Consider the following 27,558-nt stretch of genomic DNA (forward strand, 5'->3'; position numbering starts at 1 on the left):
CTGGAAGAAGTTCCGTAAACACCCACTGTCCGATTCAACGAGCGACTGATGGAGCCATGCTTAAGGAGCTCCGTCAGAGACAGAGGTTTGTGGACTTAGCCAAACTCTGAGGGACTAGGATTTTACGCACAAGCAGCTCACCATCCCATCACAGCAATCGGACAGTCCCTGAAAGCAGCTTGTGCAAAGAGGCATCATGAGCAACCCAGCCGGAGCCGGGGGAGCAGGAGGAGCTGGAGAGGGTCCAAGCCTGGAAGAAAGGTACAGGGTGTTGGAGCTCCAGCTAGCGCTGCAAACGGCGAGGCTAGAGGAAAGGAGGGCGCAGGATGCAGATAAGACAAAAGGCGCCCCACTAGCAAGAAAGATGCCAGGATTGGTGCAGAAGTTTGGGGGGGACCCCAGGAACTATCAAGCCTTTAGGACAGAGATGCAGTATGCTCTCGAGCTGCAGTTTAACGACTTTCCCGACGAGGCTTCGCGAGTGGCGTTTGTGATTGGCCATCTCGAAGGAGGGGCGAGAGACTGGGTTAGACCCCTGATGGCAGGGAATAGTGAAATGCTGAAGGACACAAGGAAGTTTTTTCGCGCCATGGATTTGATGTTTTCCAGCGAGATTGAACAGGGACTGGTGCGCAGACAATTGATGGCTTGCAAACAGGGGAGCCGATCGGTTCGTGAGTACTGGACTGAGTTTACAATGTTGATACATAAATTGGGATGGGACCTATCGGCGGAACCCATTCAAATGCTCTTTGAAGAAGGGCTTTCTTCGGCGGTGAAAGACGAACTTTCCCGGGCGCCCAGGGCGGAGTCTATGGACCAGCTGACCAAATCAGCGCTGACCATTGGAGCGCGCCAGGAGGCAAGAGCCTTGGAGAAGCGGGAGGGGAAAGGAGAGCGTTGGAGGGATTTCCGCATTCCAGAGATTCCAGAGCCAAGTTTCCCGCCAGGAGAGCCGATGGAAGTTGGAACAGCGCGCGCGCGCGCAGTTTCAAATCCCAGTGAAGGGAGGAAGAAGGAGGGAAAGAGCGCCAAGAAATGTTATCTCTGCCAGCAGCCAGGTCACTTTGCCAGAGTCTGCCCGCAAAGAAAGGAATGGCAAGGGATGGCGGGAGCTGTTGGGGGGAAGGAGGAGGGAGTCCAGGAGCCAGTAAAAGCCAACGCCTGGCTGCCACCATCGGGGCACTGCAGCCAGGCCAAGGAGCAGTAAAAGTGCCCACTCCGGAACCTCCAAGACCAGCCCTAGTAATAGAGGTGTTGCTAGAGCTGGCAAACGGATACCCACTAAAGACAAAGGCGCTGTTGGACTCAGGCAGCTCCTGTAATTTTATGAGCAAGGAGTTTGCAGCTGAACACCAGATACAGACACTCCCTTTAAGCAACCCCCTGCAGGTGACCACGATCGATGGGAGGGAGCTGTTGGGAGGAGAAGTTAGTCTACAGACCGTCCCAATGGTTATGAGGGTGGCCAGGCACACCGAAAGGATAGCGTTCAATGTGGCCACCCTGGGAGGGGCTCCCGTCATTTTGGGAATGAGCTGGCTAGCGTTGCATGACCCGCTAGTGGGCTGGCATCAGAGAGTGGTCTCCTTTGGGTCAGCACATTGCCTGGAACATTGCAGAGAGGGAAAGGTGCCGGAAGGGGCAAAAGCCTTTCTAGCAGGGACGGAAGTGGCAGACAAAGGGAAGGTGCCCAAACAATACGCTGATCTGAGCAAGGTCTTCAGCGAAAGGGAAGCAGATAAACTACCACCGCATAGAGACTTTGACTGCCAAATTAACCTGGTCCCTGGGGCCCAGCTCCCCGTGGGCAAGCTGTACGCCATGTCAGACAGGGAAATGCAGGAGTTAAGGGAGTTTATTGATAAAAACCTGAAGAGGGGCTTCATCAGAGAGTCCAGAGCGGTGGGGGGGAGCCCAGTGTTTTTTGTGGACAAAAAAAAACACGGATAAACCCAGGCTTGTAGTGGATTACAGGCGGTTAAATGCCGTGTCAGAACCAGTGACTTTCCCCATGCCCAGGATTGATGACATTTTGACCAGGGTGAGGAAGGGAAAGATATTCACGAAATTGGACCTGAGAGGGGCATACAACCTGATACGAATAAAGAAAGGGGATGAATGGAAAACCACCATGTTCACCCCTTTGGGGGCTTTTGAATATCTCATTATGCCATTCGGATTACAATCAGGCTCCGCCTGTTTTCAATCGCTCATGAACCATGTCCTGGGACCTTTGCTCTACAAGAATTGCGTGGCCTTCCTCGATGACGTGCTGATATATTCAGAGAATGAGGAGCAGCATGTAAAGGATGTCAGGGAAGTGCTGAGCCAGCTGCAAGCAAACCAGCTGTGGGTGAAATTGGAGAAGTGTCAGTTTCACACCAAGGAGGTGGAATTCCTGGGGTACCGCTTATCAGACAAGGGATTAGCCATGGATCCAGGCAAGGTCCAGGCGGTGCTGGAATGGAAGACACCGAAAACGAAAAAGGATGTGCAAAGGTTCTTAGGGTTTGGGAACTTTTACCGTAAATTCATCAAGAACTTTGCCCACTTAACGGCACCCATCACGGACTGTCTAAGCAGCAAGAAGAAATTCGTTTGGACGGCGGAGGCGGAGCAAGCATTTGAGGAATTGAAAAGGGCATTCGCTTCGGAAGAACAGCTCCTGCATGTGGATTTACAAAAACCCATGAGAGTGGAAACTGATGCCTCAGACCGGGCGGTGGGGGCGGTGCTGCTTCAGCCAGGGAGCAATAAGTCGGAATGGAGACCGTGTGCCTTCTTTTCGCGTAAGCTGAACAAATCCGAGAGGAACTACACCGTATATGACCGAGAACTACTCGCCATTCACGAAGCGTTCCGGAGATGGAGACACTTACTAATTGGTGCACAGCATAAGGTGCAAGTGTGTACGGACCACAAGAATTTGGAGTATTGGAGAACGGCACGAGTGCTCAACCAACGACAAGTGAGATGGGCCCAGGAGTTCTCCAAATTCCATTTTGAAATCTGCTATGTGCCAGGTCCAGAAAACATCAGAGCGGACGCTCTCTCTCGCAAACCTGAATATTTGGAGGGGGAGGGAGCGCCTGAAGAGAGACATATTATCCCAGAGGACCACTGGGAGTGTGGGGTGGCCTGGGTGGGGCAAAGAGAACTGGTAGAGGGAACGGTAAATGATGAATACGCCCAGGATAAGCTCAGAGGTTTAAGGAGAGAGGGAGAAGACCCCGGAGGTTTTGAAGAAAGAAACGGGGCATTGTATTACAAAGGGGCTCTATATATACCCGAAGGGGAATTGAGGGGGAGAGTACTCAAACAGCTGCACGACAATCCCACAGCGGGGCATTTTGGGCAACACAAGACCATGTGGTTGGTGACCAGGGAGTTTTGGTGGCCCAAGGTGAGGGAGGATGTACGGGAGTATGTGAGAAGGTGTGACCAATGCCAGAGAGCCAAAGGAGAAAGGCGGGCACCAGCGGGGTTATTAGAACCGTTACCCACACCAGAACGACCGTGGGAGGCGGTATCGATAGATTTTATGACTGATCTGCCTAAATCCCAGGGGAAAACCGCCATACTAGTCGTAGTAGACCTGTTAACTAAGATGGGTCACTTTGTAGCTTGCTCACATGCAGTCACGGCGGAAGAGACAGCGAAATTGTTTGTAGAACATATTTTTAGGCTGCATGGCGCCCCCTTGAGGGTGGTCTCCGACAGAGGGAAACAGTTCACGTCCAGATTCTGGAGGAAACTTATGAGCTTGTTGCACGTAGAGGTCAACTTTTCGACTGCCAGGCACCCTGAGACCAATGGGCAGGCGGAGAGAGCAAACGGTATCCTCCAACAATACCTGAGGTGTTATGTCAATGACAGAGAGAACGATTGGGTCGAAAAGTTGGCGCTAGCGGAATTTGCTTACAATAATGCAGAGAATGTGTCCACCGGGATGAGCCCCTTTTTGGCTAATTATGGGTACCACCCCAGGGCGTTTCCAGGGGGAGGAGGGGAGAGATGGAGTGTCCCGGCCGCTGAACATTTTGTAGAAGAAATGGAAGCGATCCATCGTCAACTCCAACTCAACTTAGAAAGGGCCAAAGAAGAATATAAGAGGCAGGCAGACAAGAGCAGAAGGGAAGGTGAAACCATTAGGGTGGGGAGTCAGGTCTGGCTATCAACCCAAGGGTTGCCGTTCAAGGGGGGTTGCAAGAAATTGAGACCCAAAAGATTGGGACCATTTGAGGTCATCCAACAGGTCAACCCAGTGGCGTTCAGACTCCGGTTACCGAACCACATGAAACTGCACCCAGTATTCCACAGGTCATTACTGTCACCATATAGGGGGGAAGGTGAAGGGGTATCCACACGGGGGCCAGCCATAGAAGAAAGGGAAAGCAGCAACCATGTGGCGGAAATCATCGACTCCAGGTGGAAGGGTAATCAGGTGGAGTATTTGGTCGCGTGGGAAGGGGAACCGGAGTCGGAAAACACCTGGGTGACGGCAGAGGAGGTCCGTGACGAGATCTTGATCGAAACGTTCCACCAAAGGTTCCCCAGGAAACCTCAGCCAATAGCGAGGTTCCGGAGGGAGTACTTTGGCACCACCGACGATGAGGAGGAACTGGAAGGATTCAGGGAATCGGAGTTGGAAGGAGGAACAGACTCCGATGAGGAGGAGTACTTGGAAACCGGTAACAGCAAGAGGTGGAGGGAAGTGTTCGAAACTTCAGAAGATGAGGGAGGTTCATTCAGGGGTTTTGTTCCCTCGCCTCCCGCAGAGGAGGGGAGGGAAGGGGGTGAAGGGGGCCCTGGAGGGGAGGTGGATGTCAGGGAACTGCCATCTGAGACGCAGGAGGTGAAAGGGCTCACGGAGGGTGAGAGAGACCATTCAGCTGAGGAGGGGACCAGCAGGGGGAGAAGTGGAGTTCCAAGGGAAAGTGAGTCGGAGGGAGGGCTCAGAGACACTTCGAGCGAAAATAGTGGGGAGGTTTCAGGACCTCCTGTAGGGACACCCACTCCTCGCCGGAAACTGTCACGCCGAGAGTCCAGAAGACGCGTTTCCGTTAAGGAGCTTTTATGCTGGAAGAAGTTCCGTAAACGCCCACTGTCCGATTCAACGAGCGACTGATGGAGCCATGCTTAAGGAGCTCCGTCAGAGACAGAGGTTTGTGGACTTAGCCAAACTCTGAGGGACTAGGATTTTACGCACAAGCAGCTCACCATCCCATCACATATATATATATATATATATATATATATATATATATATATATATATATATTTCACAACAGCCTTCCCCAGAATTGTTGAGCCCACCATAATGCTGTTGGTCACCACACCGTGATGTAGTGCAGCTCCTTCTCATCCTCACAAAAGCCACTTGGGAAGGAACTGGTTGGTGTCCAAGATCACCATCTCTTTGGTACAAAGCCAGGTTGATAATTGCTTGTTTCTGGATTTCCAATGGTGTTTTTTGAGTAACTGAGAGTTCAGAAAGGGGAGTCATTGTCATGTCATCTGAACCCAACCATTGCACTAACATCGTTCAAAGCCAGAAATGTACCTTTTACCTAATAGTTTAAACTCTCTCTCACTCTCACACACACATGAAAAGTTTAGTTTTTTCAGGAAAGTGTACGCACCATGAATACAGATCTGTTCACTAGTAATTCTCTTCATGAAGATTTAATGGATGAATCTAATTCAAATTCCCCTAATGGACATACAGAAGCACAGAATTTTTCATTCCCAACCTGCATACATTAAATTTTCAAACAATGGCAATAGCCCTTGAAACAAAGATGACAGATTTTACATTAAACAAGCTCTTCTCTCACCTCCGCCTTCACTTCCCCCGCTCCTTCTCCCTCCTCCTCCTCCTTCTCCTTCTCCTTCTCCTCCTCTCTCTATCTTTTGTTTATTCAGCGTTTGAACTCCAGGAAACCAATTCCTAACCTGCAATATCTCAATTCCAAAAATGACTAAACCGGGGAAATGATTAAACAGAGAAAGTATTTGCGGGATTGTTTAAAAATTAAGTTTTACCTCAACTGAAAACATCCCATCATAAAATTAAAATAATCAGAGCAACATCCGCCAGAAGTGGATATTGTCAAAAGTAAAATAGTTGTCTCTAAGTGAAGTCTAGTAAGTTCAAAGCCTGGCTGCAAATCTATCCCTTCGACAACACTGTACAAACACATTATTTAGATTACATTCTGCACCTGATTAATGACAGCAGGAGATCAAATGTTAATAGCTTAAGAATCTCCTCTGCTCTCTGCACATAAGGAGTACTTTAAAGTGCACCATAATTTCACAGTAATAAATAAGAGCTCTCACCTAAATTATACAAGCATTGTCCTTTGGTTGCTGCAGAAGTCTCTATTCAATGTGGAGTTTTTATTGCTGGTTTGTTCGGTAGAAGATTCCCATATATGGTCTATGAGACAACCAGAAGGGGAAATGATGTGCATTGCAGAAACATTTAATTCACATTCCTGTTCTGCTTTCTGTATAGCTTTTGAGCTTATGACAGCTGTATTCTACAGGCTATATGTTTTGTATTATCAAATGCTGCAAAACGCCTACTTGAAATGTCAGGTAAGACTGTGCAGTAGAGCAATGAAACTATATATTACGTTTTATAAAGCATGATTATAGAAATAAGGAGGAGTCATTATGAGCCAGAGGACAAAAGGACAAAATCTGACGAATAATGTTATCTGAAATTAAAATCAGATGAAGCAAAATTTTGCATTAGTGATGGTGCAGAATTTTGTGATTACTGACTTCAAGATACACACAAGGTACACACCTTATAATACTCAACTATATTATGAAGTGAGTAGAATTTCTCCCAGAAGTTCTTTCATGTCCTGCTTAGAAGGTTCCACATACACACAGCTCCTTCATAGGGACAAATGCAGAAGTGTTTTAAATTTAACTTCCTACTCTTGATGAAAGGGATGCGGGTGGTGCTTGCCGATCAGAAGGTTGGCAGTTCGAATCCCCATGACGGGGTGAGCTCCCGTTGTTCGGTCCCTGCTCTTGCCAACCTAGCAGTTCAAAAGCACAAAGTGCAAGTAGATAAATAGGTACCGCTCCAGCGGGAAGGTAAACGGCATTTCCATGCGCGGCTCTGATTTGCCAGAAGTGGCTTAGTCATGCTGGCCACATGACCCAGAAAAACTGTCTGCGGAAAACATTGGCTCCCTCGACCAGTAAAGCGAGATGAGCACCGCAACCCCAGATTCGTTCACGACTGGACCTAATGGTCAGGGGTCCCTTTACCTTTACTCTTGATGACATTATTAGTAAACTAGGTATAAACTATGTGACACTTTATCTTCTGAGGAAATAGCTGACATTTCAGGTCAATGATAGATTTCTTGCAAATATCACATATGTCCAGCTCTAGAACCCTTTCTTGTTCTTCTGTTCATTGAAGCAGAGACAGCTGGATTTCCAAGCTGTCAGTCATCATGAATGGTACTGTGCGTTGAATGCAGTGTAATGGACACCCCAGTGGATAAGTGTGTATGTGTGCGTCAGTGCACAAACTGAGGGAGACAGATAAGGTTTCTCCATACATTCAGCAAGAAAGCTTCTAAATACTGACTTGACTCTAAATTGAGACAAGGGGATCAGTTTAGCTCTACCTTCAAAAGACGCTGCATTACTTTCCAATTTCTTTTCAGATATACATATGGATTATTTCCAGGGTAGAGAGAGAGGTTGGAAAATAGTCATAATACCTATGGGTAAGTCAACAGGCCATCCAATCCTTGGTTTTCCAACAAGCAGGCTAGTCATAGGTTAATTTATGTTACACATTTTTTAATTTGTCAAAATAGGTAAAGGTAAAGGTACCCCTGCCCGTACAGGCCAGTCTTGCCAGACTCTTTTTTTTTTTAAAAAAAAAAGAAAGATATTTATTAAAATTTTCCATTAAAAAATCAAAAAAGAAGAAACAAAAAAGTTTAAAAACACATAGAATTCAGAATCCTTATTTTCAATAAAATATTCCCCTGACTTCCCCACACCTCCCCCTCTTGTATTCCAATTCAAATTGTTGGTTCAACAAGTTCTTGTCCCTAATTTTTAACCTTTATATACTTTATATTTTATATTTAGTTCATTTTGAGAAACCAATTTTGCCTTGTAGACATCAATGATTATACATCAGTGCTTATTCTTAAAGCCTTTTTCTAAAGTCGGCCTAAATTCCCTTCCATGATTTCCTCAATTCTCATACAAATAACAAAACAAGAAAAAAGCAAAACAGATTATAATTATACACCCTTTGGATTCCCAAACTCCACCCCCCCTTTCCCGGTTCCAATCCCCAATAAACGTCCATCAATCAATCTACTATCAGCCTGGAGACCTCACATCCGAGGCTCTTAATTCTCTCTCAATTCCTCTCTGCCGGTTTTTTTGATAGTCCTTGGTATTAAACACCAAATCTCGGAGAAGCTCTAGTCCAATAGAGTCCATGTTTCTTCCAGCCAGACCTCCATACTTAAAAGTGGAGCTTGAATCTTGTTTCTTACTCCTTTCAAATCCAAATGTCTCCAAAGCTCCAACTTCCACCTTGATCAAATTTGTAATCCTTGGGTCTTCAGATCTCCACATAAGGAGATCTCTCCATTCTTCGGTCTCCAATTCAGACCAAATTTTCACCATCAAGTTCTTATTTTCCTTTGTAGCCATCATGTCAGGCCTCTGGCTCTCCTTTATCATCTGTACAATTACAGCTCCTCCTTCCTTTTCCTCAGGAACAACATATATCTCTTTCTTCACACTCTCAAAGCTCTCAAGTTTCTCTTCTTGTCCAGCTGCATGGGCTTCCTGAGTCAATTCCTTATCAGATTCAATGAGTTTGTTTGCTGTTAAGTCCAGAGTTGCAACATTTGTAGCCAAAACATCAATTTGGCCTTGTAGCTTTCCCAAGAGAACAAAAACTCTGTCCAATTCAGCTTGAATTTCCCCTCCTTCAGCCATTCTTGTAATGTCCCAAAACCCCCTCTAGAGGGATTTTGGTTACTTAGTATTCTTTCCAGTTCAAATCCAAAAATCAAATTAGTTTGTATCAGTTCTTCCTTGTTTTCAACAAAGTATAGTCAAATTGTAACAAATATAGCCAGCAGAAGCAGCAGAAACAAAGTTCTCTTTTTCCGTCTTGACAGCTAATTTGACAGCTGTCAAACTCTTCAATACCTTCAACAGGCTCTCTCGCGGATCACTCCCGGGTCCGGGGGGGTGGCACTTCAGCTCCCAAAATTAGCTCTTATCCTCCAGTAAGGTTTCTTCTAGTGCCAAATCGTGAAATTAATGTCTTTTGCCCAATAATAAAAGAAAAAATTCTCTCGACCTTAGTTTGCAGGTCCTTGCTTTAGATTGTTTACAGGACGAGGAGGCGGTCTTCCTGTTTGCGCCTTCCCCGATCGTACCTAATTCACACAAAAAAAATTCTTTAAACATCCAATTTCCGTACTACTCATGGGTTGTTATTTTGAAGTCCAAATCACAAGAAGAAGTCAGCGCTCTCCGGCCATGGCAGCGCGGCTTCACTCCACAGGAGAAGCAGTCAACTCTCAGCACTGCGCCGCTCACCCCATCCCCCGTTCCGAAGCCTTTAAAAAGGCTCCTTCGCAGGTTGGGGGGCGCAAATGGTGCCCGCCGAGTCACCAGGTTCACAGGCTTCACTGCCTGTGATTTTTAAGGGTCCCCGCGTCGCCGCAGCGGTAAGACCCTAATCCTGTGGAGCCGATTCCCTCCGGAGCTCGGAGGGAATCCGCCATTAGCCGATGGCGCTAACCCGGAAGTCTCAGTCTTGCCAGACTCTAGGGTTGTGCGCTCATCTCACTCTATAGGCCGGGACCCAGCGCTGTCCGAAGACACTTCTGGGTCACGTGGCCAGCGTGACAAGCTGCATCTGGCGAGCCAGCGCAGCACACGGAACGCCGTTTACCTTCCCGCTGGTAAGTGGTCCCTATTTATCTACTTGCACCCAGGGGTGCTTTCGAACTGCTAAGTTGGCAGGCGCTGGGACTGAACGACGGGAGCACACCCCGCCGCGGGGATTCGAACCGCCGACCATACGATCGGCAAGCCCTAGGCGCTGAGGCTTTTACCCACAGCGCCACCCGCGTCCCCAATTTGTCAAAATAGAGTCGTGCAATTAGAGCTCCAGGCTCCCCTTCCTTTCCCCATAGTCATCCTGTATAACTCATATGTGTCATGGTTGTTGTTTTTTTGAACATGGCCTGAGCAGCAGCTGTTGTGCGACTAGCGTGTAGAACATCCCATCATGCCTGGGCCATACACCTTTAGGGGCAATAAATTAGAGATTCATTATATAGTAAGTCCGAACGCTGCAGATTCCTAAATTCAAAGTGCCAATTTTCAACCAGATACAGCATCTGTATCGAGTCTCTTGCCAAGCCAAGCAACCTTTTGATCACGTTGAAAAGGAAACCCCCAGAGTTCTGTCATGTGTAGCCTTTGCAATCGAGTCCTCCTGAAACATCCTTCTAGAGTGAATCTGTCAAACAGTGATCTCATCTGGAGTGTGACCTTTCTTTTCAGCACCTCCATGAGTTTCCATGCTTGCAAATGTTTAAATTTCTCACTGTTTCCTCTGTGCAAATGAACATTTTCCCATGTTTTCCTAAGACTTCAGCCTGGAGGCAGCTCTCAAGGAAGCGGAGCAGGGCAACCCTATTGCAGCAAAATGGCAGTGACTGGCCTAGTTCTCACTTTGTCGGGGCTGCACCACTTTGGTCTGTAGGAGGGTTCTGTTCTTGACAAAACAATTCCCTAAACAAAGAGAATTGGTTGTCATGACACCACATGATTGACATGGAGATTATGCTGCCCACCCCTCAGACTCTTGGGAACCTGCAATGGCTTCAAAGCCCTTTTGCTCTTTGCCAAAGGCTTTTGGACAGCCCACACCTTCCCATGTGGCCTCTGAAGCCTCTCTGGAGTAGTGCCACCCTCCATTTCAATATCGGTCAAACAATGTTTAAAGCAGGGTGGAAGGCTGCTTGAACCACTTTGAAAAACTGATGTTTGAAGCAGCCTTCCCTCCTCCTTTAAACATTTCCCAGTTGTTTAAAGATTGGGAGGAGGTTGCTTCAAACAGTGTTTCTGCAAAGCGCTTAAAGAAAGTCCCTGTACTCCTGTGTGAGCCTGTGGGGATCCTCTTAAGGCACACAGCTACTGCTTCTTCTAACCATTGAAAGGAGCAGCCAATGGGTGTAAGTAACAGCTCCTCCTAAGCTGCTCTAGTCATCCAGTAGCCCAGCTGACAGGTAGAAGGAGCAAGAGTGGACCGGAGATGTTTCAGGGTATGACAAAGTCAGAATTTAAACCATGAGCTAAAAGGTAAAATAAAGGGTATCTACTTGGGACCATAATAAGTCTCTGTTCGTTAACTACCCATTTGCTCAGTAAGATGAAATCCTTCTCATGCCGTATGATGTTCTGGCCCATGAGTACAAATGTATTGGGATTCACTCTCAAGCACTGGGCTGTGCTTCTGCAAAGGTGTGGCTGGAGAGGATAGCAAGTGCATCAGGAAGAGTCAAGGAGAATCAGCGAAGCATTTAAATATTTCAGTGTGTTATAGTATAGTATTAGTATATACAAAAAGAATGGGATCTACAACCAGAAACTGTATCCACACCTCTCTTCAAGAGCACTGGCTATTCTTCTAAAATTATCGTTGTGAACAGGAATTTTCAACTCTGACAAATATGAAAGATCAGAAAAGAGAAAAGCTTACGGTATTTATGTAGATGAGGAGATGAGAGTTTCTTTGTGTCAAATTAGACCTAATATGAGATTATCAGGCAAAAGCAAGCTCATACCCCTCATTGAGTTTTTATTCATACATATGCAAGAGGCCCATTCATCATTACATTTTGGGAATGATTCATGTTCTTAGGTTTTATACTTTCTGGATGTCCCATGATCATATTATAAAGTACTTGTGTTCTGTGTCATAAATCAAGCACTGCTATGAGTGGTTTCTTCTTGATTTCCAATGTGTTTCTTATCGCACACAAAAATTGGCCCAGAGAACCATTGCACTAGGATATATATATATATATATATATATATATATACACATATATATAGTAACATCCTATATATATGATGTTAAAATGCAGCAAACCTGACTTTTCGTCTGGGATTCCCCTCCTCCTCCAACATACTTTCTACTCACCACAAAATGTATTGCTGCAGGTCCTGCATTCCCTGTTTTAAAGGCTCCTGCATCTTACGCACAAGAGAGACCTAGACACCTTCTGGCTGCTTGGGAGCATAGCATCATCAAATCTGCAGTCCGGTCAGCTTTACTTCCAAGCTGTTGTGTAAATAGTCAGCGTTACTGAAAGAGAGTCTCTTTTTCATCTTCTAGAAGTTGCTGCGAATTCTTTGGAGCTGCCAGTTACACACATTAGTGTGGAACTAGAGGAATTAGGAATCAAGGTTCTGGTTTTATGAATCAGAATTAGAACAAACTTTAGTAACTGCCTGATCTCTCACATTCTGACTGTTTCTTAGAAATCATTTTGGGAGTGGGAAGGGGGCCTTCTTAGGGGCCTTCACTGTTGCAGACAGGTGTCTTTGCCCCCCTGAATATTTGCTGTAATGGGGCCAGGCCCCCTCAATATCGAGGGGGCCCGGCGCACAGTGCATGGTGCAGAGCACTCCTTTAGACAATGCAACAACATGCACAATATGCCTAACATCACATGTGTGCAATGCACAACACGTGTGTGATGTCACACACACGTGATGTGCACCGGGGGCAACCTGGCGCGTCTGGTAAAGTAAAACACTGATAGGATTAAACAGGCTAATTTCTCACAAAAATTGAGAAAAATTGTGTCTATACATGTTGCCTCATATCACAGGTCCTAGAAGTGCTAGAAAGTTGCTTTTTTAAAATGACAGCTAGGAATCTGAGGGTGGCGGTTCACCCTGGGTGTACCAAAGGCAGCCTTAGCGGATGCTATGGCACCCACGGGTGCTGGTTTGGCAACCCCTGCCTTATCTTGTATACTCCTGTGCAGTCACTTCAATCCTCAGGAGACACCGTCTTCAGAGTGCTGGGGGCTCCCAGGGTTAGTGTAGCAGCACATGCCATTTGGAAAGCACTTCCAAATGTTAACATCATGGGCTTTGAAGAGACTCGAACTCAGGACGCAAGGGAGAAACGTGCTAAGAGGAAGGCACGCTTGGCAAATCCACACCGCGATCAACTCCTGCCCGGAAACCAATGTCCCCACTATGGAAGGATGTGTGGATCCAGAATTGGCCTCCACAGTCACTTACGGACCATTGTTAAAAGACAATCTTACTCGGCTATGAGTGATCGCCAAAGAAGAAGAAAGCCTACTTAAAACTCATCTGTAGACCCAGGCTTTCCCTGGGGGTAATCCAGCTCAGTGGCGTAGCGTGGGTTGTCAGCACCCGGGGCAAGGCTAGTAATTTACGCCCCCTAACCTGTGGATTTGCGCCCCCTAACCCCCAGATGTTGCGCCCAGTGCGGCCGGGCCCCCCAGCACCCCCCTACGCTATGCCACTGATCCAGCTTGTTGATATAATAACCCAATTGAGCAATCTATGTTGTATTTTCTCTTTGTTTTATGAATGCAATTTTATTGTTGATTTTATGTTGTTCACCACCATGAACTTTGTTCTTGAATATAGGAATATTTGCACGTAAATAAAATATGCTGAGGAAGCAAGTGCCTAATTCATGTCATAATTCTGAAATAGCCAGGTTGCATTTAGCATGTTTACTGTGTTGAGTGGTTGGCACCTGCGCTTGGCTCACAAAATAGTTCCTGGGGATATGCTGATGTCGCCTCGTGCATGTTGAATTGCATGTTAGTGTTAAGGCAAATCCTCACTCCCAGTACTTCTAGTAACCTAACTGAGAGATAGCAACTGATAATGACTTTATTTTACTTAATAGGGAAAACCGGCTCATAGCATGTTACTAAGATTTGAGTGACGGTTGACAGATGACTTTGACAGAGAATGAGGGAAGTCAGAGCTGTGGCAATAGAGACAGGAAAACTCTAAACCTACACACAGCCTGAACTTTTGGTAAAAGCTGGGAAACCATTGGTCATAACTGCCTAGGGTGGTATCACTCTAATGTTTGTCATTTCTTTAGTAATACCCATATACTTATTGCATTGGAAGTGAGAATGGAGAAGCAGCTCAGTTTTAAACCACGAGTGACCATCCTAGTCTTTTTCTGTCTCTGTGGCTGAGTGGCTAGGTCACACCTGCATAATCTAGTAAGGTAAAGGTAAAGGTACCTTTACCGTTAGGTCCAGTTGCGGACAACTCTGTGGTTGTGCGCTCATCTTGCTCTATCGGCCGAGGGAGCTGGCGTTTGTCCGCAGACAGCTTCTAGGTCATGTGGTCAGCATGACTAAGCCATTTCTGGCGAAACCTTCTGTAGCTTTGTCTTTTTAGGTCAGCCTGAGGACAGGAGCCGCATCTCTGCCAAAGGAGACACTTTAGAAATTACTATAATTATTATTGCTCAACAACTCTGGGCAACTTTTCCCTTCCCACTCTTATTTCAAAGCTATTTTTGTCTTTGTATCAGAAAGGCACCTGGCCAATGGCGTTGCCAATAAATATTGCTGCAAACGTTTCTGAGATCATGGTATTTCCAACAAGTGGCTCGTGTTCATGTTTGTTAACAGTCTTACTTTAAATGTTGTGAGGATCCTATGCCCTTTTAAAATGTGTTTTCTGGGGGTGGGGGTTATTGGGTTGTTGCTTTTATTTTGATTATGTATTTTGTGGTTTTATATTTTGATTTTATTCTGTGAACTGCCCTGAGACCTCCAGGTATAGGGTGGTATATAAATTCAGTTATTAACAACAACAACATCTCAGGTGTTTATAGTAAGCCAGAAACTTTCCTGAACAACTGTTGCTGCACTTTACCTAAGGATAACTGAAATCTTTAAAAATGCCTGAGAAATATGATCTGGAAGCCAAGTGAAAATATCCTTATCACAGATCATTAATTTGCCATGTCATCAAAATGTGACATCATCTAAAGTGATATTTCTAATTGTATGGTCATACATTTATTAATCATTCATCTGGTTAGTATTCCTTTCCTTGAGCAGCTTTAATCAGGGCAATGATCTGTTTGACAGCTAGACAGGCAGTTAGACAAGGAAAGACCCTTTAACAAGATGTACCTTCTGTGAACCAATTAATCTTTCTGTAAATTTGTGTATTCTAACAGATGGATGAAACTCAAAGCAAGCATTTGACCAAAAGCATAAATCAGCTTTTGACATTGTTTTCTTTCAAGCAGTAGCCAGAGGCATTAATATCATTTTTTACAAGTCATCCAAAACAATGAAAAACTCAGAACTGTGACTGTACTAAGTGATATTTAAATTAAGAATATTACCCATGCACATGTATTATCCCAAAAGCATTATCCTTTATTTAAAAGGTGATGGATTTAAGAGCCATTAAAAACTGATGAAGCCTTACCACTGTGTGCAAGTAGCCACATGGCAGCTGGTGCTATTATGGAATGTCCTCAAACATTACCAGTTTGCTTGGTGGGTGGGGGGAGCCTATCAGCAAGCTTATACACACACACACACACACACACAGAGAGAGAGAGAGAGAGAGAGAGAGAGAGAGAGAGAGAGAGAGAGGTTCCAAATTAATTGGTTGCCTTTTGCACAAGCAAAGTTATTAACATCACAGTTTGTGATTTCTGTGTGACTTTTACACATGAAAAAAAAAACTTCTACAATAAATTTAGCACAGGTTTTTTGTTTTTGTTTTTTACCCCAGCCAGCTGAATAAATGTTCTACAAAGCTCTTGGGATTTTGTGTGCTTAGATGTGAACTAAACCAAAAGCCGGTTATTTTGTTGTCAACAGCACAGTAAAAAGATAAAGTCAGATTTTGTTTTGGATAGGAGAGAGAGAGAGAAATGATCACACGTCCTCCTTGGTCGTTCAAGCTGTGTATGGCCTTGTCTGCCTATGTTTTTTTCAGAATAACTGAGGATTTTAACTCCTTGGCTACAAATGAAGGAGTAATACAACATGTCACAAACCATGCACTCCCCCCACTTCTGGACAATCAGAGCTGCTTTCAGCCCACAGTTAAGCTCCACAGCAAGTACCTGAAAGTGGGAACACCTGCGGGAACCGACATGGTCCAAGAGCCTATGCAAATATCTTGATCTCATAAGTAGAGGAAGGCTTGGCTGTTACATAAGTTTTGAAATCACCCAAACTGCCTGCATCTTGTGAGCAACTGATGGGGCAGCTCATAAAGAACACTGATGAAACTAGTGCCTGTTTGTAGATACCACCTTCCTATAGCATCAACAGGTTGCATCAACAGAACATAGTGTCCAAATCAAGTGAAATAATAGTACCGCTCTATTCTGCCTTGGTCAGACCACACCTGGAATCCTGTGTCCAGTTCTGGGTGCCACAATTTAAGGAGGATGTTGACATGCTGGAATGTGTGCAGAGGAGGGCGACCAAGATGACCAAGGGTCTGGAAACCAAGCCTTATGAGGAATCTTTGAGGGAATTGGGCGTGTTTAGCCTGGAAAAGAGGGGAGTGAGAGGAGATATGATAGCTGCCTTCAAATATCTTAGGGGCTGTCATGTGAAAGATGGAGCAAGCTTTTCTTCTGCTTTGGAGGGTAGGACTCGAACCAATGGCTTCAAGTTACGAGAAAGGAGATTCCAATTAAACATATGGGTTTATACCAGGGGTCTGCAACCCGCGGCTCTGGAGCCGCATGTGGCTCTTTTACACCTTTGCCGCTGCTCCGGGGCAGATACTAGCGAGGGGAGGAGGTGCATTGTGCGCCCCGACACTCCCCACTGTGGCGGACACTGTACTGGCTGTGACGTCGCATGGGGGCGGTGCGTGCGTTAGTCACGCACTGTCCCGATGTCACCTTCTCGCCCGCTGTCAGAGCAGACATTAAGGTAAGAAACAATATATGCAGTGTTATATTTGTCTTAAATGTCGCAATGGTTTTGCGGCTCCCAGTTTTTTTTTCTTCGGAAACGGGTCCAAGTGGCTCTTTTTGTCTTAAAGGTTGCAGACCCCTGGTTTATACTAAATATAGCGGGTGGCTCAGTGGTTTAGACCACTCTTGGGCTTGTTGATCAGAAGGTCGGTGGTTCGAATCCCTGCAACGGGGTGAGCTCCCATTGCTCATTCCCAGCTCTTGCCAACCTAGCAGTTCGAAAGCACGTCAAAGTACAAGTAGATAAATAGGTAACACTCTGGCGGGAAGGAAAACGGCATTTCCGTGCGCTGCTCTGATTTCAGTGTTCCGTTGCGCCAGAAGCGGCTTAGTCATGCTGCCCACATGACCCGGAAAAACACTGGCTCCCTTGGCCTGTAAAGCGAGATGAGCGCCACAACCCCAAAGCCATCTGTGACTGGACTTAACTGTCAGGGGTCCTTTACCTTTTTTTTAACCTGGAAAAGAGGGGAGTGAGAGGAGATATGATAGCTATCTTCAAATATCTTTAGGGCTGTCATGGGGAAGATGGAGCAAGCTTTTCTTCTGCTTTGGAGGGTAGGACTCAAACCAATGAGAAAGGTGATTCCGACTAAACATACAGGAAAACTTTCTGACAGTAAGAGCTCTTCAGCAGTGAAAAAGACTCCCTTGGAAGGTGCTGGACTCTCCTTACTTGGAAGTTTTTAAACAGAGGTTGGGCAGCCATCTGTCATGGATGCTTTAGCTGAGAGTCCTGCATTGCAGGGGGCTGGACTAGACAATCCTTCAGGGGTCCCTTCCAACTCTCTGATTCTGTGATCAGGGGCATTGCATCCCCGTTAGCCTCTTGAGGCAAAACAGGAATGTGCCACTACCCCACGCTGCCCCACTCCCTGGCCGTTGTTCGCTGTGTTGTGCACAAGCGCCATCAGCATTGCAAGCGCCATCAGCATTGCTTGAGTCAGTGGCCTCAACTAGTCTCACTGTCCATCTCTCCACTGTCAGGTGAATAATGGCAGAGGTCAGATCTGTTTGTCCTATTATTTTCTGCTCACTTGAATGTGATTTGATTACATATTATGTGTGTGTGTGTACTGCGTGTGTGTATTAGAGTTGATAAAGAGAAATGCAAAACCTAATCACAAATGTCTTTTTTGTCCAATGTTAATCAAAGTAAGATAAAAACATGGCAAAAAAGAAAGAAAAGAGAGGTATAAAAATAAGAAAAAATAGATAGAAAAGAGCTTTCATGAGGAAATGGAGAAGATAAAGTTCAGAGATTATAGAACTTCCAATTCTTCTTCTGTCCGCTGTATAAAAACAATAATCACTTCGTCCACTCCAATATAACTCAACAAAAGCACTTTCTCTAAACAAACTATCTTTAATCCTCAAATCCAAATGTCATTATTTCTTTTTCACACAAAAAGTCTATGAGAAGTTTCCAAACTTTAACAACGACTTTTCTCTGAATAAACAGGTCACTTCTGCCATCTCAGCTAAGTCTGTTAATTTTAACAACCATTCTTCCATTGCTGGTGATGATGAGTCTTTCTGGCTTTGTGCATATAAAAGTCTTGCCGTTGTAATCATATATTGAAGCAAAGGTTTTTTTTGTAACTGTATGTCTGTAAGTTCCAGCAGGAAGGGTTGTGGTTTCAATTGAAGGTTAACTTTCAAAATACTCCGTTTTAGTGTATGTATTTGTATCCAATATTTTTGGGCTTTTTTACACGTCCACCAAGCACAATAAAAACATCCCTTCATGTTCTTTACATTTCTAACAGATATACAGAATAGTTTTGTACGTTCTAAATAATTTCTCAGGAGTTAAGTACCAGTGGTACATCATTTAATTTAAAAATTCATTTAAGTCATAACACAGCTTATATTTTAACCCTTTAGTTCACATATATTATATTATATCCACTGTATATTATATCCAAAATTTCTCACCTATTTATTCATATATTCTTTAACTTGTTCTTCTTGCATTTCCAATTTCAACAATAATTTATACATTTTTTGCAATAACATGTTCATCATCTGTATATATCTGCATTTCAAAATTTGTCTTTTTTGTTCTATACCAAACGTCTTTTTATCCCACTTAAATCTATCAGCTGGTTATCGATGTGCAAACCATTGGAGAATGTAGCCTTCTCTTGTTAGTTATTCCCTTGTTTGAATTTTACAGTCTCCTTTACTCCACTCTAATAATTATTGGTAGGTTAATCATTTCTCTTTACCTGTCGCCTCTTTTCCATGAAACACTTTTTTGCGTTGAAATCCATAGAGGTATCTTCGTATATAACCTAGGTGTATTTCTATTCCAGACTCCCAATATAGTACATCTAAAAAAAATTTTAAACTCCACATGAACTTTGATCTTGTCATACCACAGATATCCATGCCATCCAACCCTTAAATTGTGACCTTCTAAATCCAAAATTTTCTTATTTCTCAAGGTCACCCACTCCTTCATCCAAGCAGGCTGCAAAGTGCAATTTCAAATCAGGCAGTCCCAGTCCTCCCCTCTCCTTCGCATTTTGCAGTATTTTCATTTTAAGTTAACCGGTGATTTTTTTACCTTTCCATACAAACTTAGATAAATGTTTTTGCCATTCTTTAAACGGTAAGTCATTATTCACAATAGGTATTGTTTGAAATAAAAACATCATTCTAGGCAAAACATTTTTATCACTGAAATTCTACCTCGTAATGACAGTTTTAACTTCTCCCATCTTAATATATCTTTTTAAAGCTCTACGCGGGGCTGCCCTTGAAGCTGTCCCAGAAACTCCAGCGGGTGCAGAATGCTGCAGCGAGGCTCCTCACGGGGTCTCTGCCATGGGAGCATATTCACCCAGTGCTTTTCAAGCTGCACTGGCTCCCGGTGGAGTACAGGGTCAGATTTAAGGTACTGCTTTTGACCTTTAAAGCCCTTCACGGCCTAGGACCCTCGTACCTACGGGACCGCCTCTCCCGGTATGCCCCACGGAGAGCCTCAAGGTCCATAAACACCCTAGTGGTCCCAGGCCCTAAGGAAGTTAGATTAGCCTCAACTAGAACCAGGGCCTTTTCAACACTGGTTTCATCCACGTCACTTATGAAGCTCTGCCTGAGCAACAAGAGTCTTTCTGGCTCTGATATGTTCCAGAGTTATTTGGCAGAATCTTGGTTTCATCTATCAGCTGTGACTTCCTGTCCCAAGCACAATTCTTGGTCAACTCCTGCCTCTGCTATGATGCTGCTGACGACTCTATCCTGCCCATCCAACTCAGTTCACAGTGAGCGAGCGTTTTCTCCGTCACGCACACGCACCCACTGCTAAAATGTTCGCCAAAAAACCTGAGCAGTTTCAGCTCCAGTATGAGTTAGGGGCCCAATAAATCAGCTGGAGATAAACTCATGCCAAATAGCCATGTTCCTCCCTGCAACCCTGCTTGTTTTTCATTGTACTTGTGGGGGGAAAGATGCTGGAAAAATGAAGCACACTGATTATCTGACCGCTATACAACACCCTACAAGCAATGAGCAACATTTAAACTCAGAATTTATTAAAATTAGCAGCCCAAAATAGCTTTGAGCCAGGGGCGTGGGGCTGAAGGGGGCTGTGGCCCCGGGCGCATTTTTCTAAGAGGGTGCAACCAGGCGCCCACACAACAGGCTCCCTTATTGGAGCCTGGCTTTGGCACATGAGGGAACTGCAGAGACAGGCATCTTCCTTGTGCCCAATGCTACCATCCACAACTCCATTCCCGGGTCAATCCTGCGACGCGCACACCCCGGGTGTGCTTTTCAAGGTGAGCTGTGGTGGGCTCCCCTCCCTCCTTGCCCCTTCCCTCTTGGGGGTGTGCTCTGCACACCTGCCCCAGGTGGCATGAGCTTATGCACCGCCACTGCTTTGACAATCACTGCCTCTCTATGGGCCTTTTAACTGTCTCTCCTAAATGGCATTTCATTTCTTGTCTTTCAGATTTTATCAGTTCTGTTCAGTTTCTGTATTGTTTCAACTCTGGCTGTCCATCTCCATCTCCTTCTCCTGAATTTCTTTTGGTGGTGAGGTGCCACCAGAAAACTGACACGCTGGGAGAGGGTCCTTCCTCCTGGAAATCCACAGAGGAATGTTCTTTTGTGGATCAACAATTGCTATTCCAATTCCAGCCCTCATCTCAGGTCTATCTACATGCTTAGCAGTCAACAACCTTGCAGAGAAAAAGAATGACTGCCATGCTTAATAAGCCTAGAAGCAAAAGTTAAACAATAAAACTGGACACACAATAAGGTAAAGGTAAAGGGCCCCCTGACCATTAGGTCCAATCGTGACTGACTCTGGGGTTAGGGGCTCATCTCACTTTACTGGCCGAGGGAGCCGGCGTACAGCTTCCGGGTCATGTGGCCAGCATGACTAAGCCGCTTCTGGAGAACCAGAGGAGCGCATGGAAATGCTGTTTACCATCCTGCTGGAGTGGTACCTATTTATCTACTTGCACTTTGACGTGCTTTCGAACTGCTAGGTTGGCAGGACACACAATACTAAACAGCAACTAGCACTGCTATTGTATGAAAATGAAAACGGGACACATTCTTAAAGCGCACACACACACACACACACACACACACACACATCTAGGCCATTTTCTACATAGTAGATTGCCATCATTGGATGTGCTGGTTGGAACTAATGGCAGAAGCATCTTCACTGGACAACCTAGCTTAAATTATACAGTTGGCAACAGACCTGAGCATATTCCTTTGGAAAGATTACAGTATGGGCAGAATTTTGTAGGAGAGAAGCAAATGCAAATTCATATTTTTGAGTTCAAATCAGCTAATTATGTTTTCAAAGCTTTCAGAAACTGTGCCAGTTCTGCAGAATCCATTTTGAGATAGGACAGCCAGAAGAGTACTACATAAATGGTCACACCATAGCTTTTTATAATGGCACGGACCCTTAATGGATCATCCATCCATTTCCTGCTAATCCCAGTGCAACTATTGTACACTGAATCAGAATTTTTCACATGGCAAGAGCAGTATGAAAGTCTGAAGCACACTGTATATGGATGGCAATTAACAAACTGCTAAGGCTCATATGTATTTTATTTAAAACATTTCTACCCCAGCCAGCCATTTCAGGATATTGTTTCATTTTCCCTCCTCCTTATTTTTCCCTTGCCTCCTTCAACAGACATGTACTGCTCATTGGAGTGCTTCAGATTTATTGGCCCCATTAAATTTTCTTCTAAAGAGCCCCCCCTCCTCCAAAACTTGGGGTGCCCTGCTGATACCTCCCTCGTTTTTCTCAATAGCCTCATTTTGGCCGCACAGACAGCGTGCATCAGCACATGAGTTCACTATTAGTATATGCACTTAAATAATGGACGTGTGCAGTGTAGATACCAACTTGAACCTTAAACACTACAAATCTTAAACACCACAGCCATTTTCTTCTGCTGCTTCTTTTATAATGCCAGGGAAGAAATGTACTAAGAGTTATGAATATGGTGCTGGGTGGTGCTGGGAAATCTGTTTGTTTTGAGAATTACTTTCCAATGCTTTGCCAAGCATTGTATGTTTTGTGAGCTGTCTAAATAGACATGTTTTTGTAACTTAAATTGTGCTTCCCCAAAGATGAATTAACTAACTAGCTGTAAGGCCAGAGTCATCTCAACATGGAAGCAAAATAATGATCTGCTCCATTTCAGTTAACGAGCAAAGTCTTGGTGGTAACCCTTTCATTTTACTGAGGCTTTGCTTCAGCTCTGAAAATGGGAGTCTTTACCATTGTAAACAATTTCAAAGCATAAATACAGAATACGACCTGCAAAATGCAGATTCAGCACATGAATTATATGGCAATAAATCTTTTCTTCTTTTCTATTTGATTTCTTTGCCATTCAACATCCCCTGCTGGCAAAGGCAAACTTAGATGGCATAGTTGTGGTTTTCTCCAAAACCATAATCAAATACTGATCAGACTAATAGCTTCATTTTCTTCTGTCTTACTGTGATGAGGAACATGTACATCTACAGTCTTTGATATTTCAGTATCAAGAAATTTATCAATATGGGTACCAAAGGAGAGTTGGTTGTTTAAAACCCACACCATTCGTGTAATAAATTATTAGATGAATAACATTAATCTGACAGCAATTCTCAAAGATGTATCAATGCAGCCAGTGGAGTATTTTCTTTTTAATCTAGTGAAGAGGTTGTGTGGTTAATCTGGAGGTGTTCAAGACCCCTGAGCATCAAATGGCTGAAACACAAGCATTAAGAGGAACATGAATGCAAAAGCTTGCTAGTCTAACATGTAAAGTTACAGCCAGTGATATTTTTCCAGAAAATGAGGTGTAGGAACTCACCGTGAACACCTCCCTTGTTCTCTTATAATGGCAATGGCACCCACCTGAGAGGCGCCGGAACTCAGTTCTGACAAGTTCTTGCTGAAAGAAAAAGCCCTGGTTATAACCTAAGGAAAAAGTGATGGAGATGGATTGAGGATGAAATCTGTAAATTTAAATTTAAACCTCCTGTCCCACATGTGTGGGAGAAATATTAATGTAAACAGGCTGTGTTATTGGAAGCTAGGAATCAGGCAATTACACATTTTATTCCTGTTTATTTATGATATGCTGACCTTTCCCCTCTTTGTCTCTGTTGCTAAGAATGAACCATATGCTTTAGTAAAAAAAAAAAAGGTTTACTTCCATTTCAGTGTGGGCAGCAAGTGCATCAAGTAATATGCAGGTGAAAAATGCGTCTTAGTTACAAAACACAAAATTAGTTTCCAAAATAGAGTCTGGGCTCTCAGCAGTGCTGGGCTTGAAAGAAAGAGGGAGCACTCAGGCAGGAAGTAAGCACATAAGATTATCTCCTTTGTTAGAAATTCTCACCAAAGCATTTAGGAAGTGGTCTCATGTTGATTCAGGAACTCTATATGAGTGTCAGCCCCTCATAAGCCTGTGTGGCAATCATGCATTTGTGATTTTGATTGCAAAACCAACAAAAGGAGGGTCTCCATTCCCTTCCTCCAGTGATGTAACTAACCAATCATACTGGGAGATAAGTTTTCATAACCTGACTTAATAGCATGGGTTGGTACCAGATACCAGTAAGTATCATGGAACCTAGTTGGATCCTACTTAAATTACTTGGTTTTGGAAACTTGGTACGGGAACCATTTCCTGATGTCATACAGACCTTGTCCATTATCTTATTGGTCCCAGACGGCTAGGCAAAGTTTCTGCTGGGCTGCTCCATCTCTGTGTGAGAATGGAATTCTACTTCCCAAGACGACTCCTTGGTAGAATAAGGGCTGTGTGCAGGTCCTATCTACTGCAAGCCAACTATTGGGCTACAGTATGCATCCCTTGTTGCAGGAGCGCTGCACACAAACAGGTGTTGCATATACAGTTCCACCACTAAAAAGCTCATTCAACTAGCTGGCGTGGGAGATGCTTAACTATTTTGGGGAAACAATAAAAGACCTGCCAGTTTAGGGCATCATTGGTGTGCCAGGGAGGGGCAGCACCATCTGTCTACCTCCACCTCCCTTCAAGATGAAAGCAGACCGCCAAGTCAGTCAGGTCTAGGTATCTGGGAAATTTCTGGAAAGCTTCCTAGACGTTGTGTAATATTGAGGAAGTCTCCCAGTGGCCAGGTTTTCCCAGTTATTGCAAGATTTGAGGCTGATGAGCTTCTTCCCACTTTGTTTGGCTTCCCTGGCAGGCAACATGCTGCACAGCCCACCCACAGCACCACAGGCTTTATCTGGTTGCTGTCTTTGTTTTTTTAAATCGCATGTACGGTGTGGAAACACTACCCCAGCTCCTGTACCTCCCCACAGATAAAGTTACCATGCGCTGAGACCACACAGCTATATAGGCCAATCCTGTCTATTCTAACTGGCGTAGGACTGTCCCAGCTGCAGTACCCCAAATCCCTTTAAAAGGAGATGCCAGAGATTGAGCTTTGTACCTTTTATGTGCAAAAATATGAGTTCTGCCGTTGATTAAAAGGCTTCCCCATAAATTTTACAAACAAGATATGCAGGCAAATTACATTACATTAAAGGCACAGGGTTGTCATTAACGTAACACTATGGTGAACATTCTGTCAGCAAAAGGATTTCTCCTTGTGCAACAGAACATTTCCCCCCTCTCCTTCCTTGAGCAGATTTGGGGACAGTATGGGGCACACATGGGGGAAGGAGAGGGGGATCCCCCTGCGCAAGTCGTTAGTTGAATACCGGCCATAGTGCTCAAAAATGGAGCTGAAATTAACGTTTGTGAATCTAGCAAGAAATTTTATCTGCCCCTTTGTCACCTATTGATGGAAATCACTGCTAAGTGACAACTGTAACCCATTTTGCTAATGTTGGTTCACACTCTGCTCTTTTTCTCAAGCCAATAGAGAGACTGAAAGGGAGAAAGACAGAGAGAAAAGCAAGTGGGTTGGCTTGGGGGCTATCAACATTTCCCTTGAATGTTTCCATTAAGTATCTTAAAACATTGCCTCATCTTTAACAAACACAAGAATATATCCAGAAATCTCACTTCATTTTTTCCTACATGGAGATCAAATACCTCTCAAAATCCCACGGAGATGACAGAGCTCATGTTTATACTCCGTGTCAGAGCTCTGATCCAGACAATACAAAGGAAGACTTATATACGTTTTACTTCATCTGGTATTCCACTCTCGACACAACTTAGCTTACACCCATTGTTAAATCCAAGAACACAGGCATCCAGTGATTTTTAAAAGCCCAACTCTACAAGGACAAAAATGAATAACGCTTCTCTTCACTAGTAGGCATGCTAACTTTAGCCTCTCTTAAGACAATACCAGGATTCCATGCCAAAAATAAAGCCAAAGCCAATTAAGAATCCAGAGCTTTAAATGTGGTAAGTCTTCACCCATTTCAACCAAGATGTAGAATTCAAACCTGAGTTGGTAACTCCTTAGGATTTTGGGTTCTGGCAAGTCGTTGAAACCAAATAGTTTTGAGTCAACAGTTTATTTCAACACTTCTCACGACACTTTCCACCCCTAGAAAATGCATGTACAAGACAAACAAAACCAACTGACCAGCTGGAAACACCCATTTTAAAATCCAATCAGTGTCAAACTGAGTGAAGTTGAAGTGGGGTAGGAAACCCACATGGGCTGAAAAGGCTGCATTCTACAGGGAGCTAAAAGCAGAAGATAGGAATGGAAACTTTACTTTTACTATCTCCTATTTAAGGAAAATTCCAATTTGTAAATATCTGGGAAGCAGTTTATATGAAATGCTTTGAATGGTTTAAGTATTGGAACGGGGCGGAAACTACTTATATATCCGAGTGGCATGTTAAGCTGGAATCCAGATTGGTTTCATAAAGAAATGTTCTCGTCCTCTGGGTCAATTATGGTGCAAACACAAAAATTGTTAGTCTAAAATCTTAAAAACTGATTCAGTCCTCAGAAGAAGAAAGATCCTTTTGACCATCTGTTGTACTAACAAAAGCACAAGGGCCGTCTAGTTTGAAGAAGACCTGAAACACCTTGTGATGTAGCAATGAATATGGATTATTCTAAATGACATGGCAATGTGTTGCTCACAATGGTAAAATGAGGGATCTCTCCCGCTCTGCTTCTAACAAAAGGACGGACAAAATGAGAAACAATCATGTCTGTAAGCAGAGATTTATTTTCAACTCCACAGCTGTATTTCAAGCATCACTGATTATCCTGTATCATTTATACATTTTTAATTTCCCTGTCCCACAAAGTGACAATATATGTAAAGGGCGTCTGTATACATAGTTGTATTCCTTTATTGAAATATAATTCACAAGATTATAGATATATAGATATATATATCTCATAATTTTTCAAAGTGTGTGGTCCCAACATTTGAATCTTGACTAGCCAAAAACACTGCCTGCTGCTTTTCAACACACAAAAGGGTAGTAAGTTCTTGAAACTTCTAAACGCTCTACAGAAATGTTCCCTGTTAAAACAACATTCCGGGCAACGTCTTTGCAAAGGTAGTATGGCTGCCAAAGGAGATCAATACAAAAAAAGTTCACTGAATTGTACACATTGAGCTTCTAGGAGAGTTAACTGTTCTTGTCACGGGCTCCTGGCTATAGTTTACAATATCCGCCTTCACTACACTCTGTGGGGAGGAGAGAGAGAAAAGAAAAACAGAAGAGGTTATAGCAAGCGAATCCGAAGGAAACACTGTTCCAAAGTGCTAGTAAAACATTTCACATGTTAATGACTGGACTATGAAATATGGAACATTTAAAAAGAACAAGAAAGAGAAAAGGTATGCTGTGGTCTGCTGTTCTCAGAAATCATTCATGTTTTGGTATAACACATAGTGCATATTTAAGTATTTTTAATAAATATTAAAGGGTTATGATAAGCAAGTACTGATTCCAGTTCTAAATACTGGTCCCTTTGTTCCAAATGAGGGGGGAAAGGGCTCTAGCTTG

General features: G+C 44.1%; 1 protein-coding gene across 7 annotated transcripts in view; it reads right to left on the reverse strand.

The window, feature by feature from the left end:
- Positions 1–5,366: 5,366 nt before the first annotated feature.
- RAB28 (RAB28, member RAS oncogene family) overlaps positions 5,367–27,558 on the reverse strand; it is a 77,227-nt gene continuing 55,035 nt past the window's right edge. For 3 of the 7 annotated variants that reach the window (XM_053402348.1, XM_053402347.1, XM_053402342.1), the window contains one exon: positions 23,308–23,517. In XM_053402348.1, coding sequence (XP_053258323.1) covers positions 23,323–23,517 — 195 coding nt within the window. In that variant the 3' untranslated portion in view covers positions 23,308–23,322. Of the gene's footprint in view, positions 5,485–6,345; positions 6,446–23,291; positions 23,518–26,747; positions 27,237–27,558 lie in introns of those variants that run through there. The other 4 variants (XM_053402346.1, XM_053402343.1, XM_053402345.1 and 1 more) reach the window with 4 other exon arrangements.

Source organism: Podarcis raffonei, chromosome 9, assembly GCF_027172205.1.
Source record: "Podarcis raffonei isolate rPodRaf1 chromosome 9, rPodRaf1.pri, whole genome shotgun sequence".
Taxonomy (NCBI): domain Eukaryota; kingdom Metazoa; phylum Chordata; class Lepidosauria; order Squamata; family Lacertidae; genus Podarcis; species Podarcis raffonei.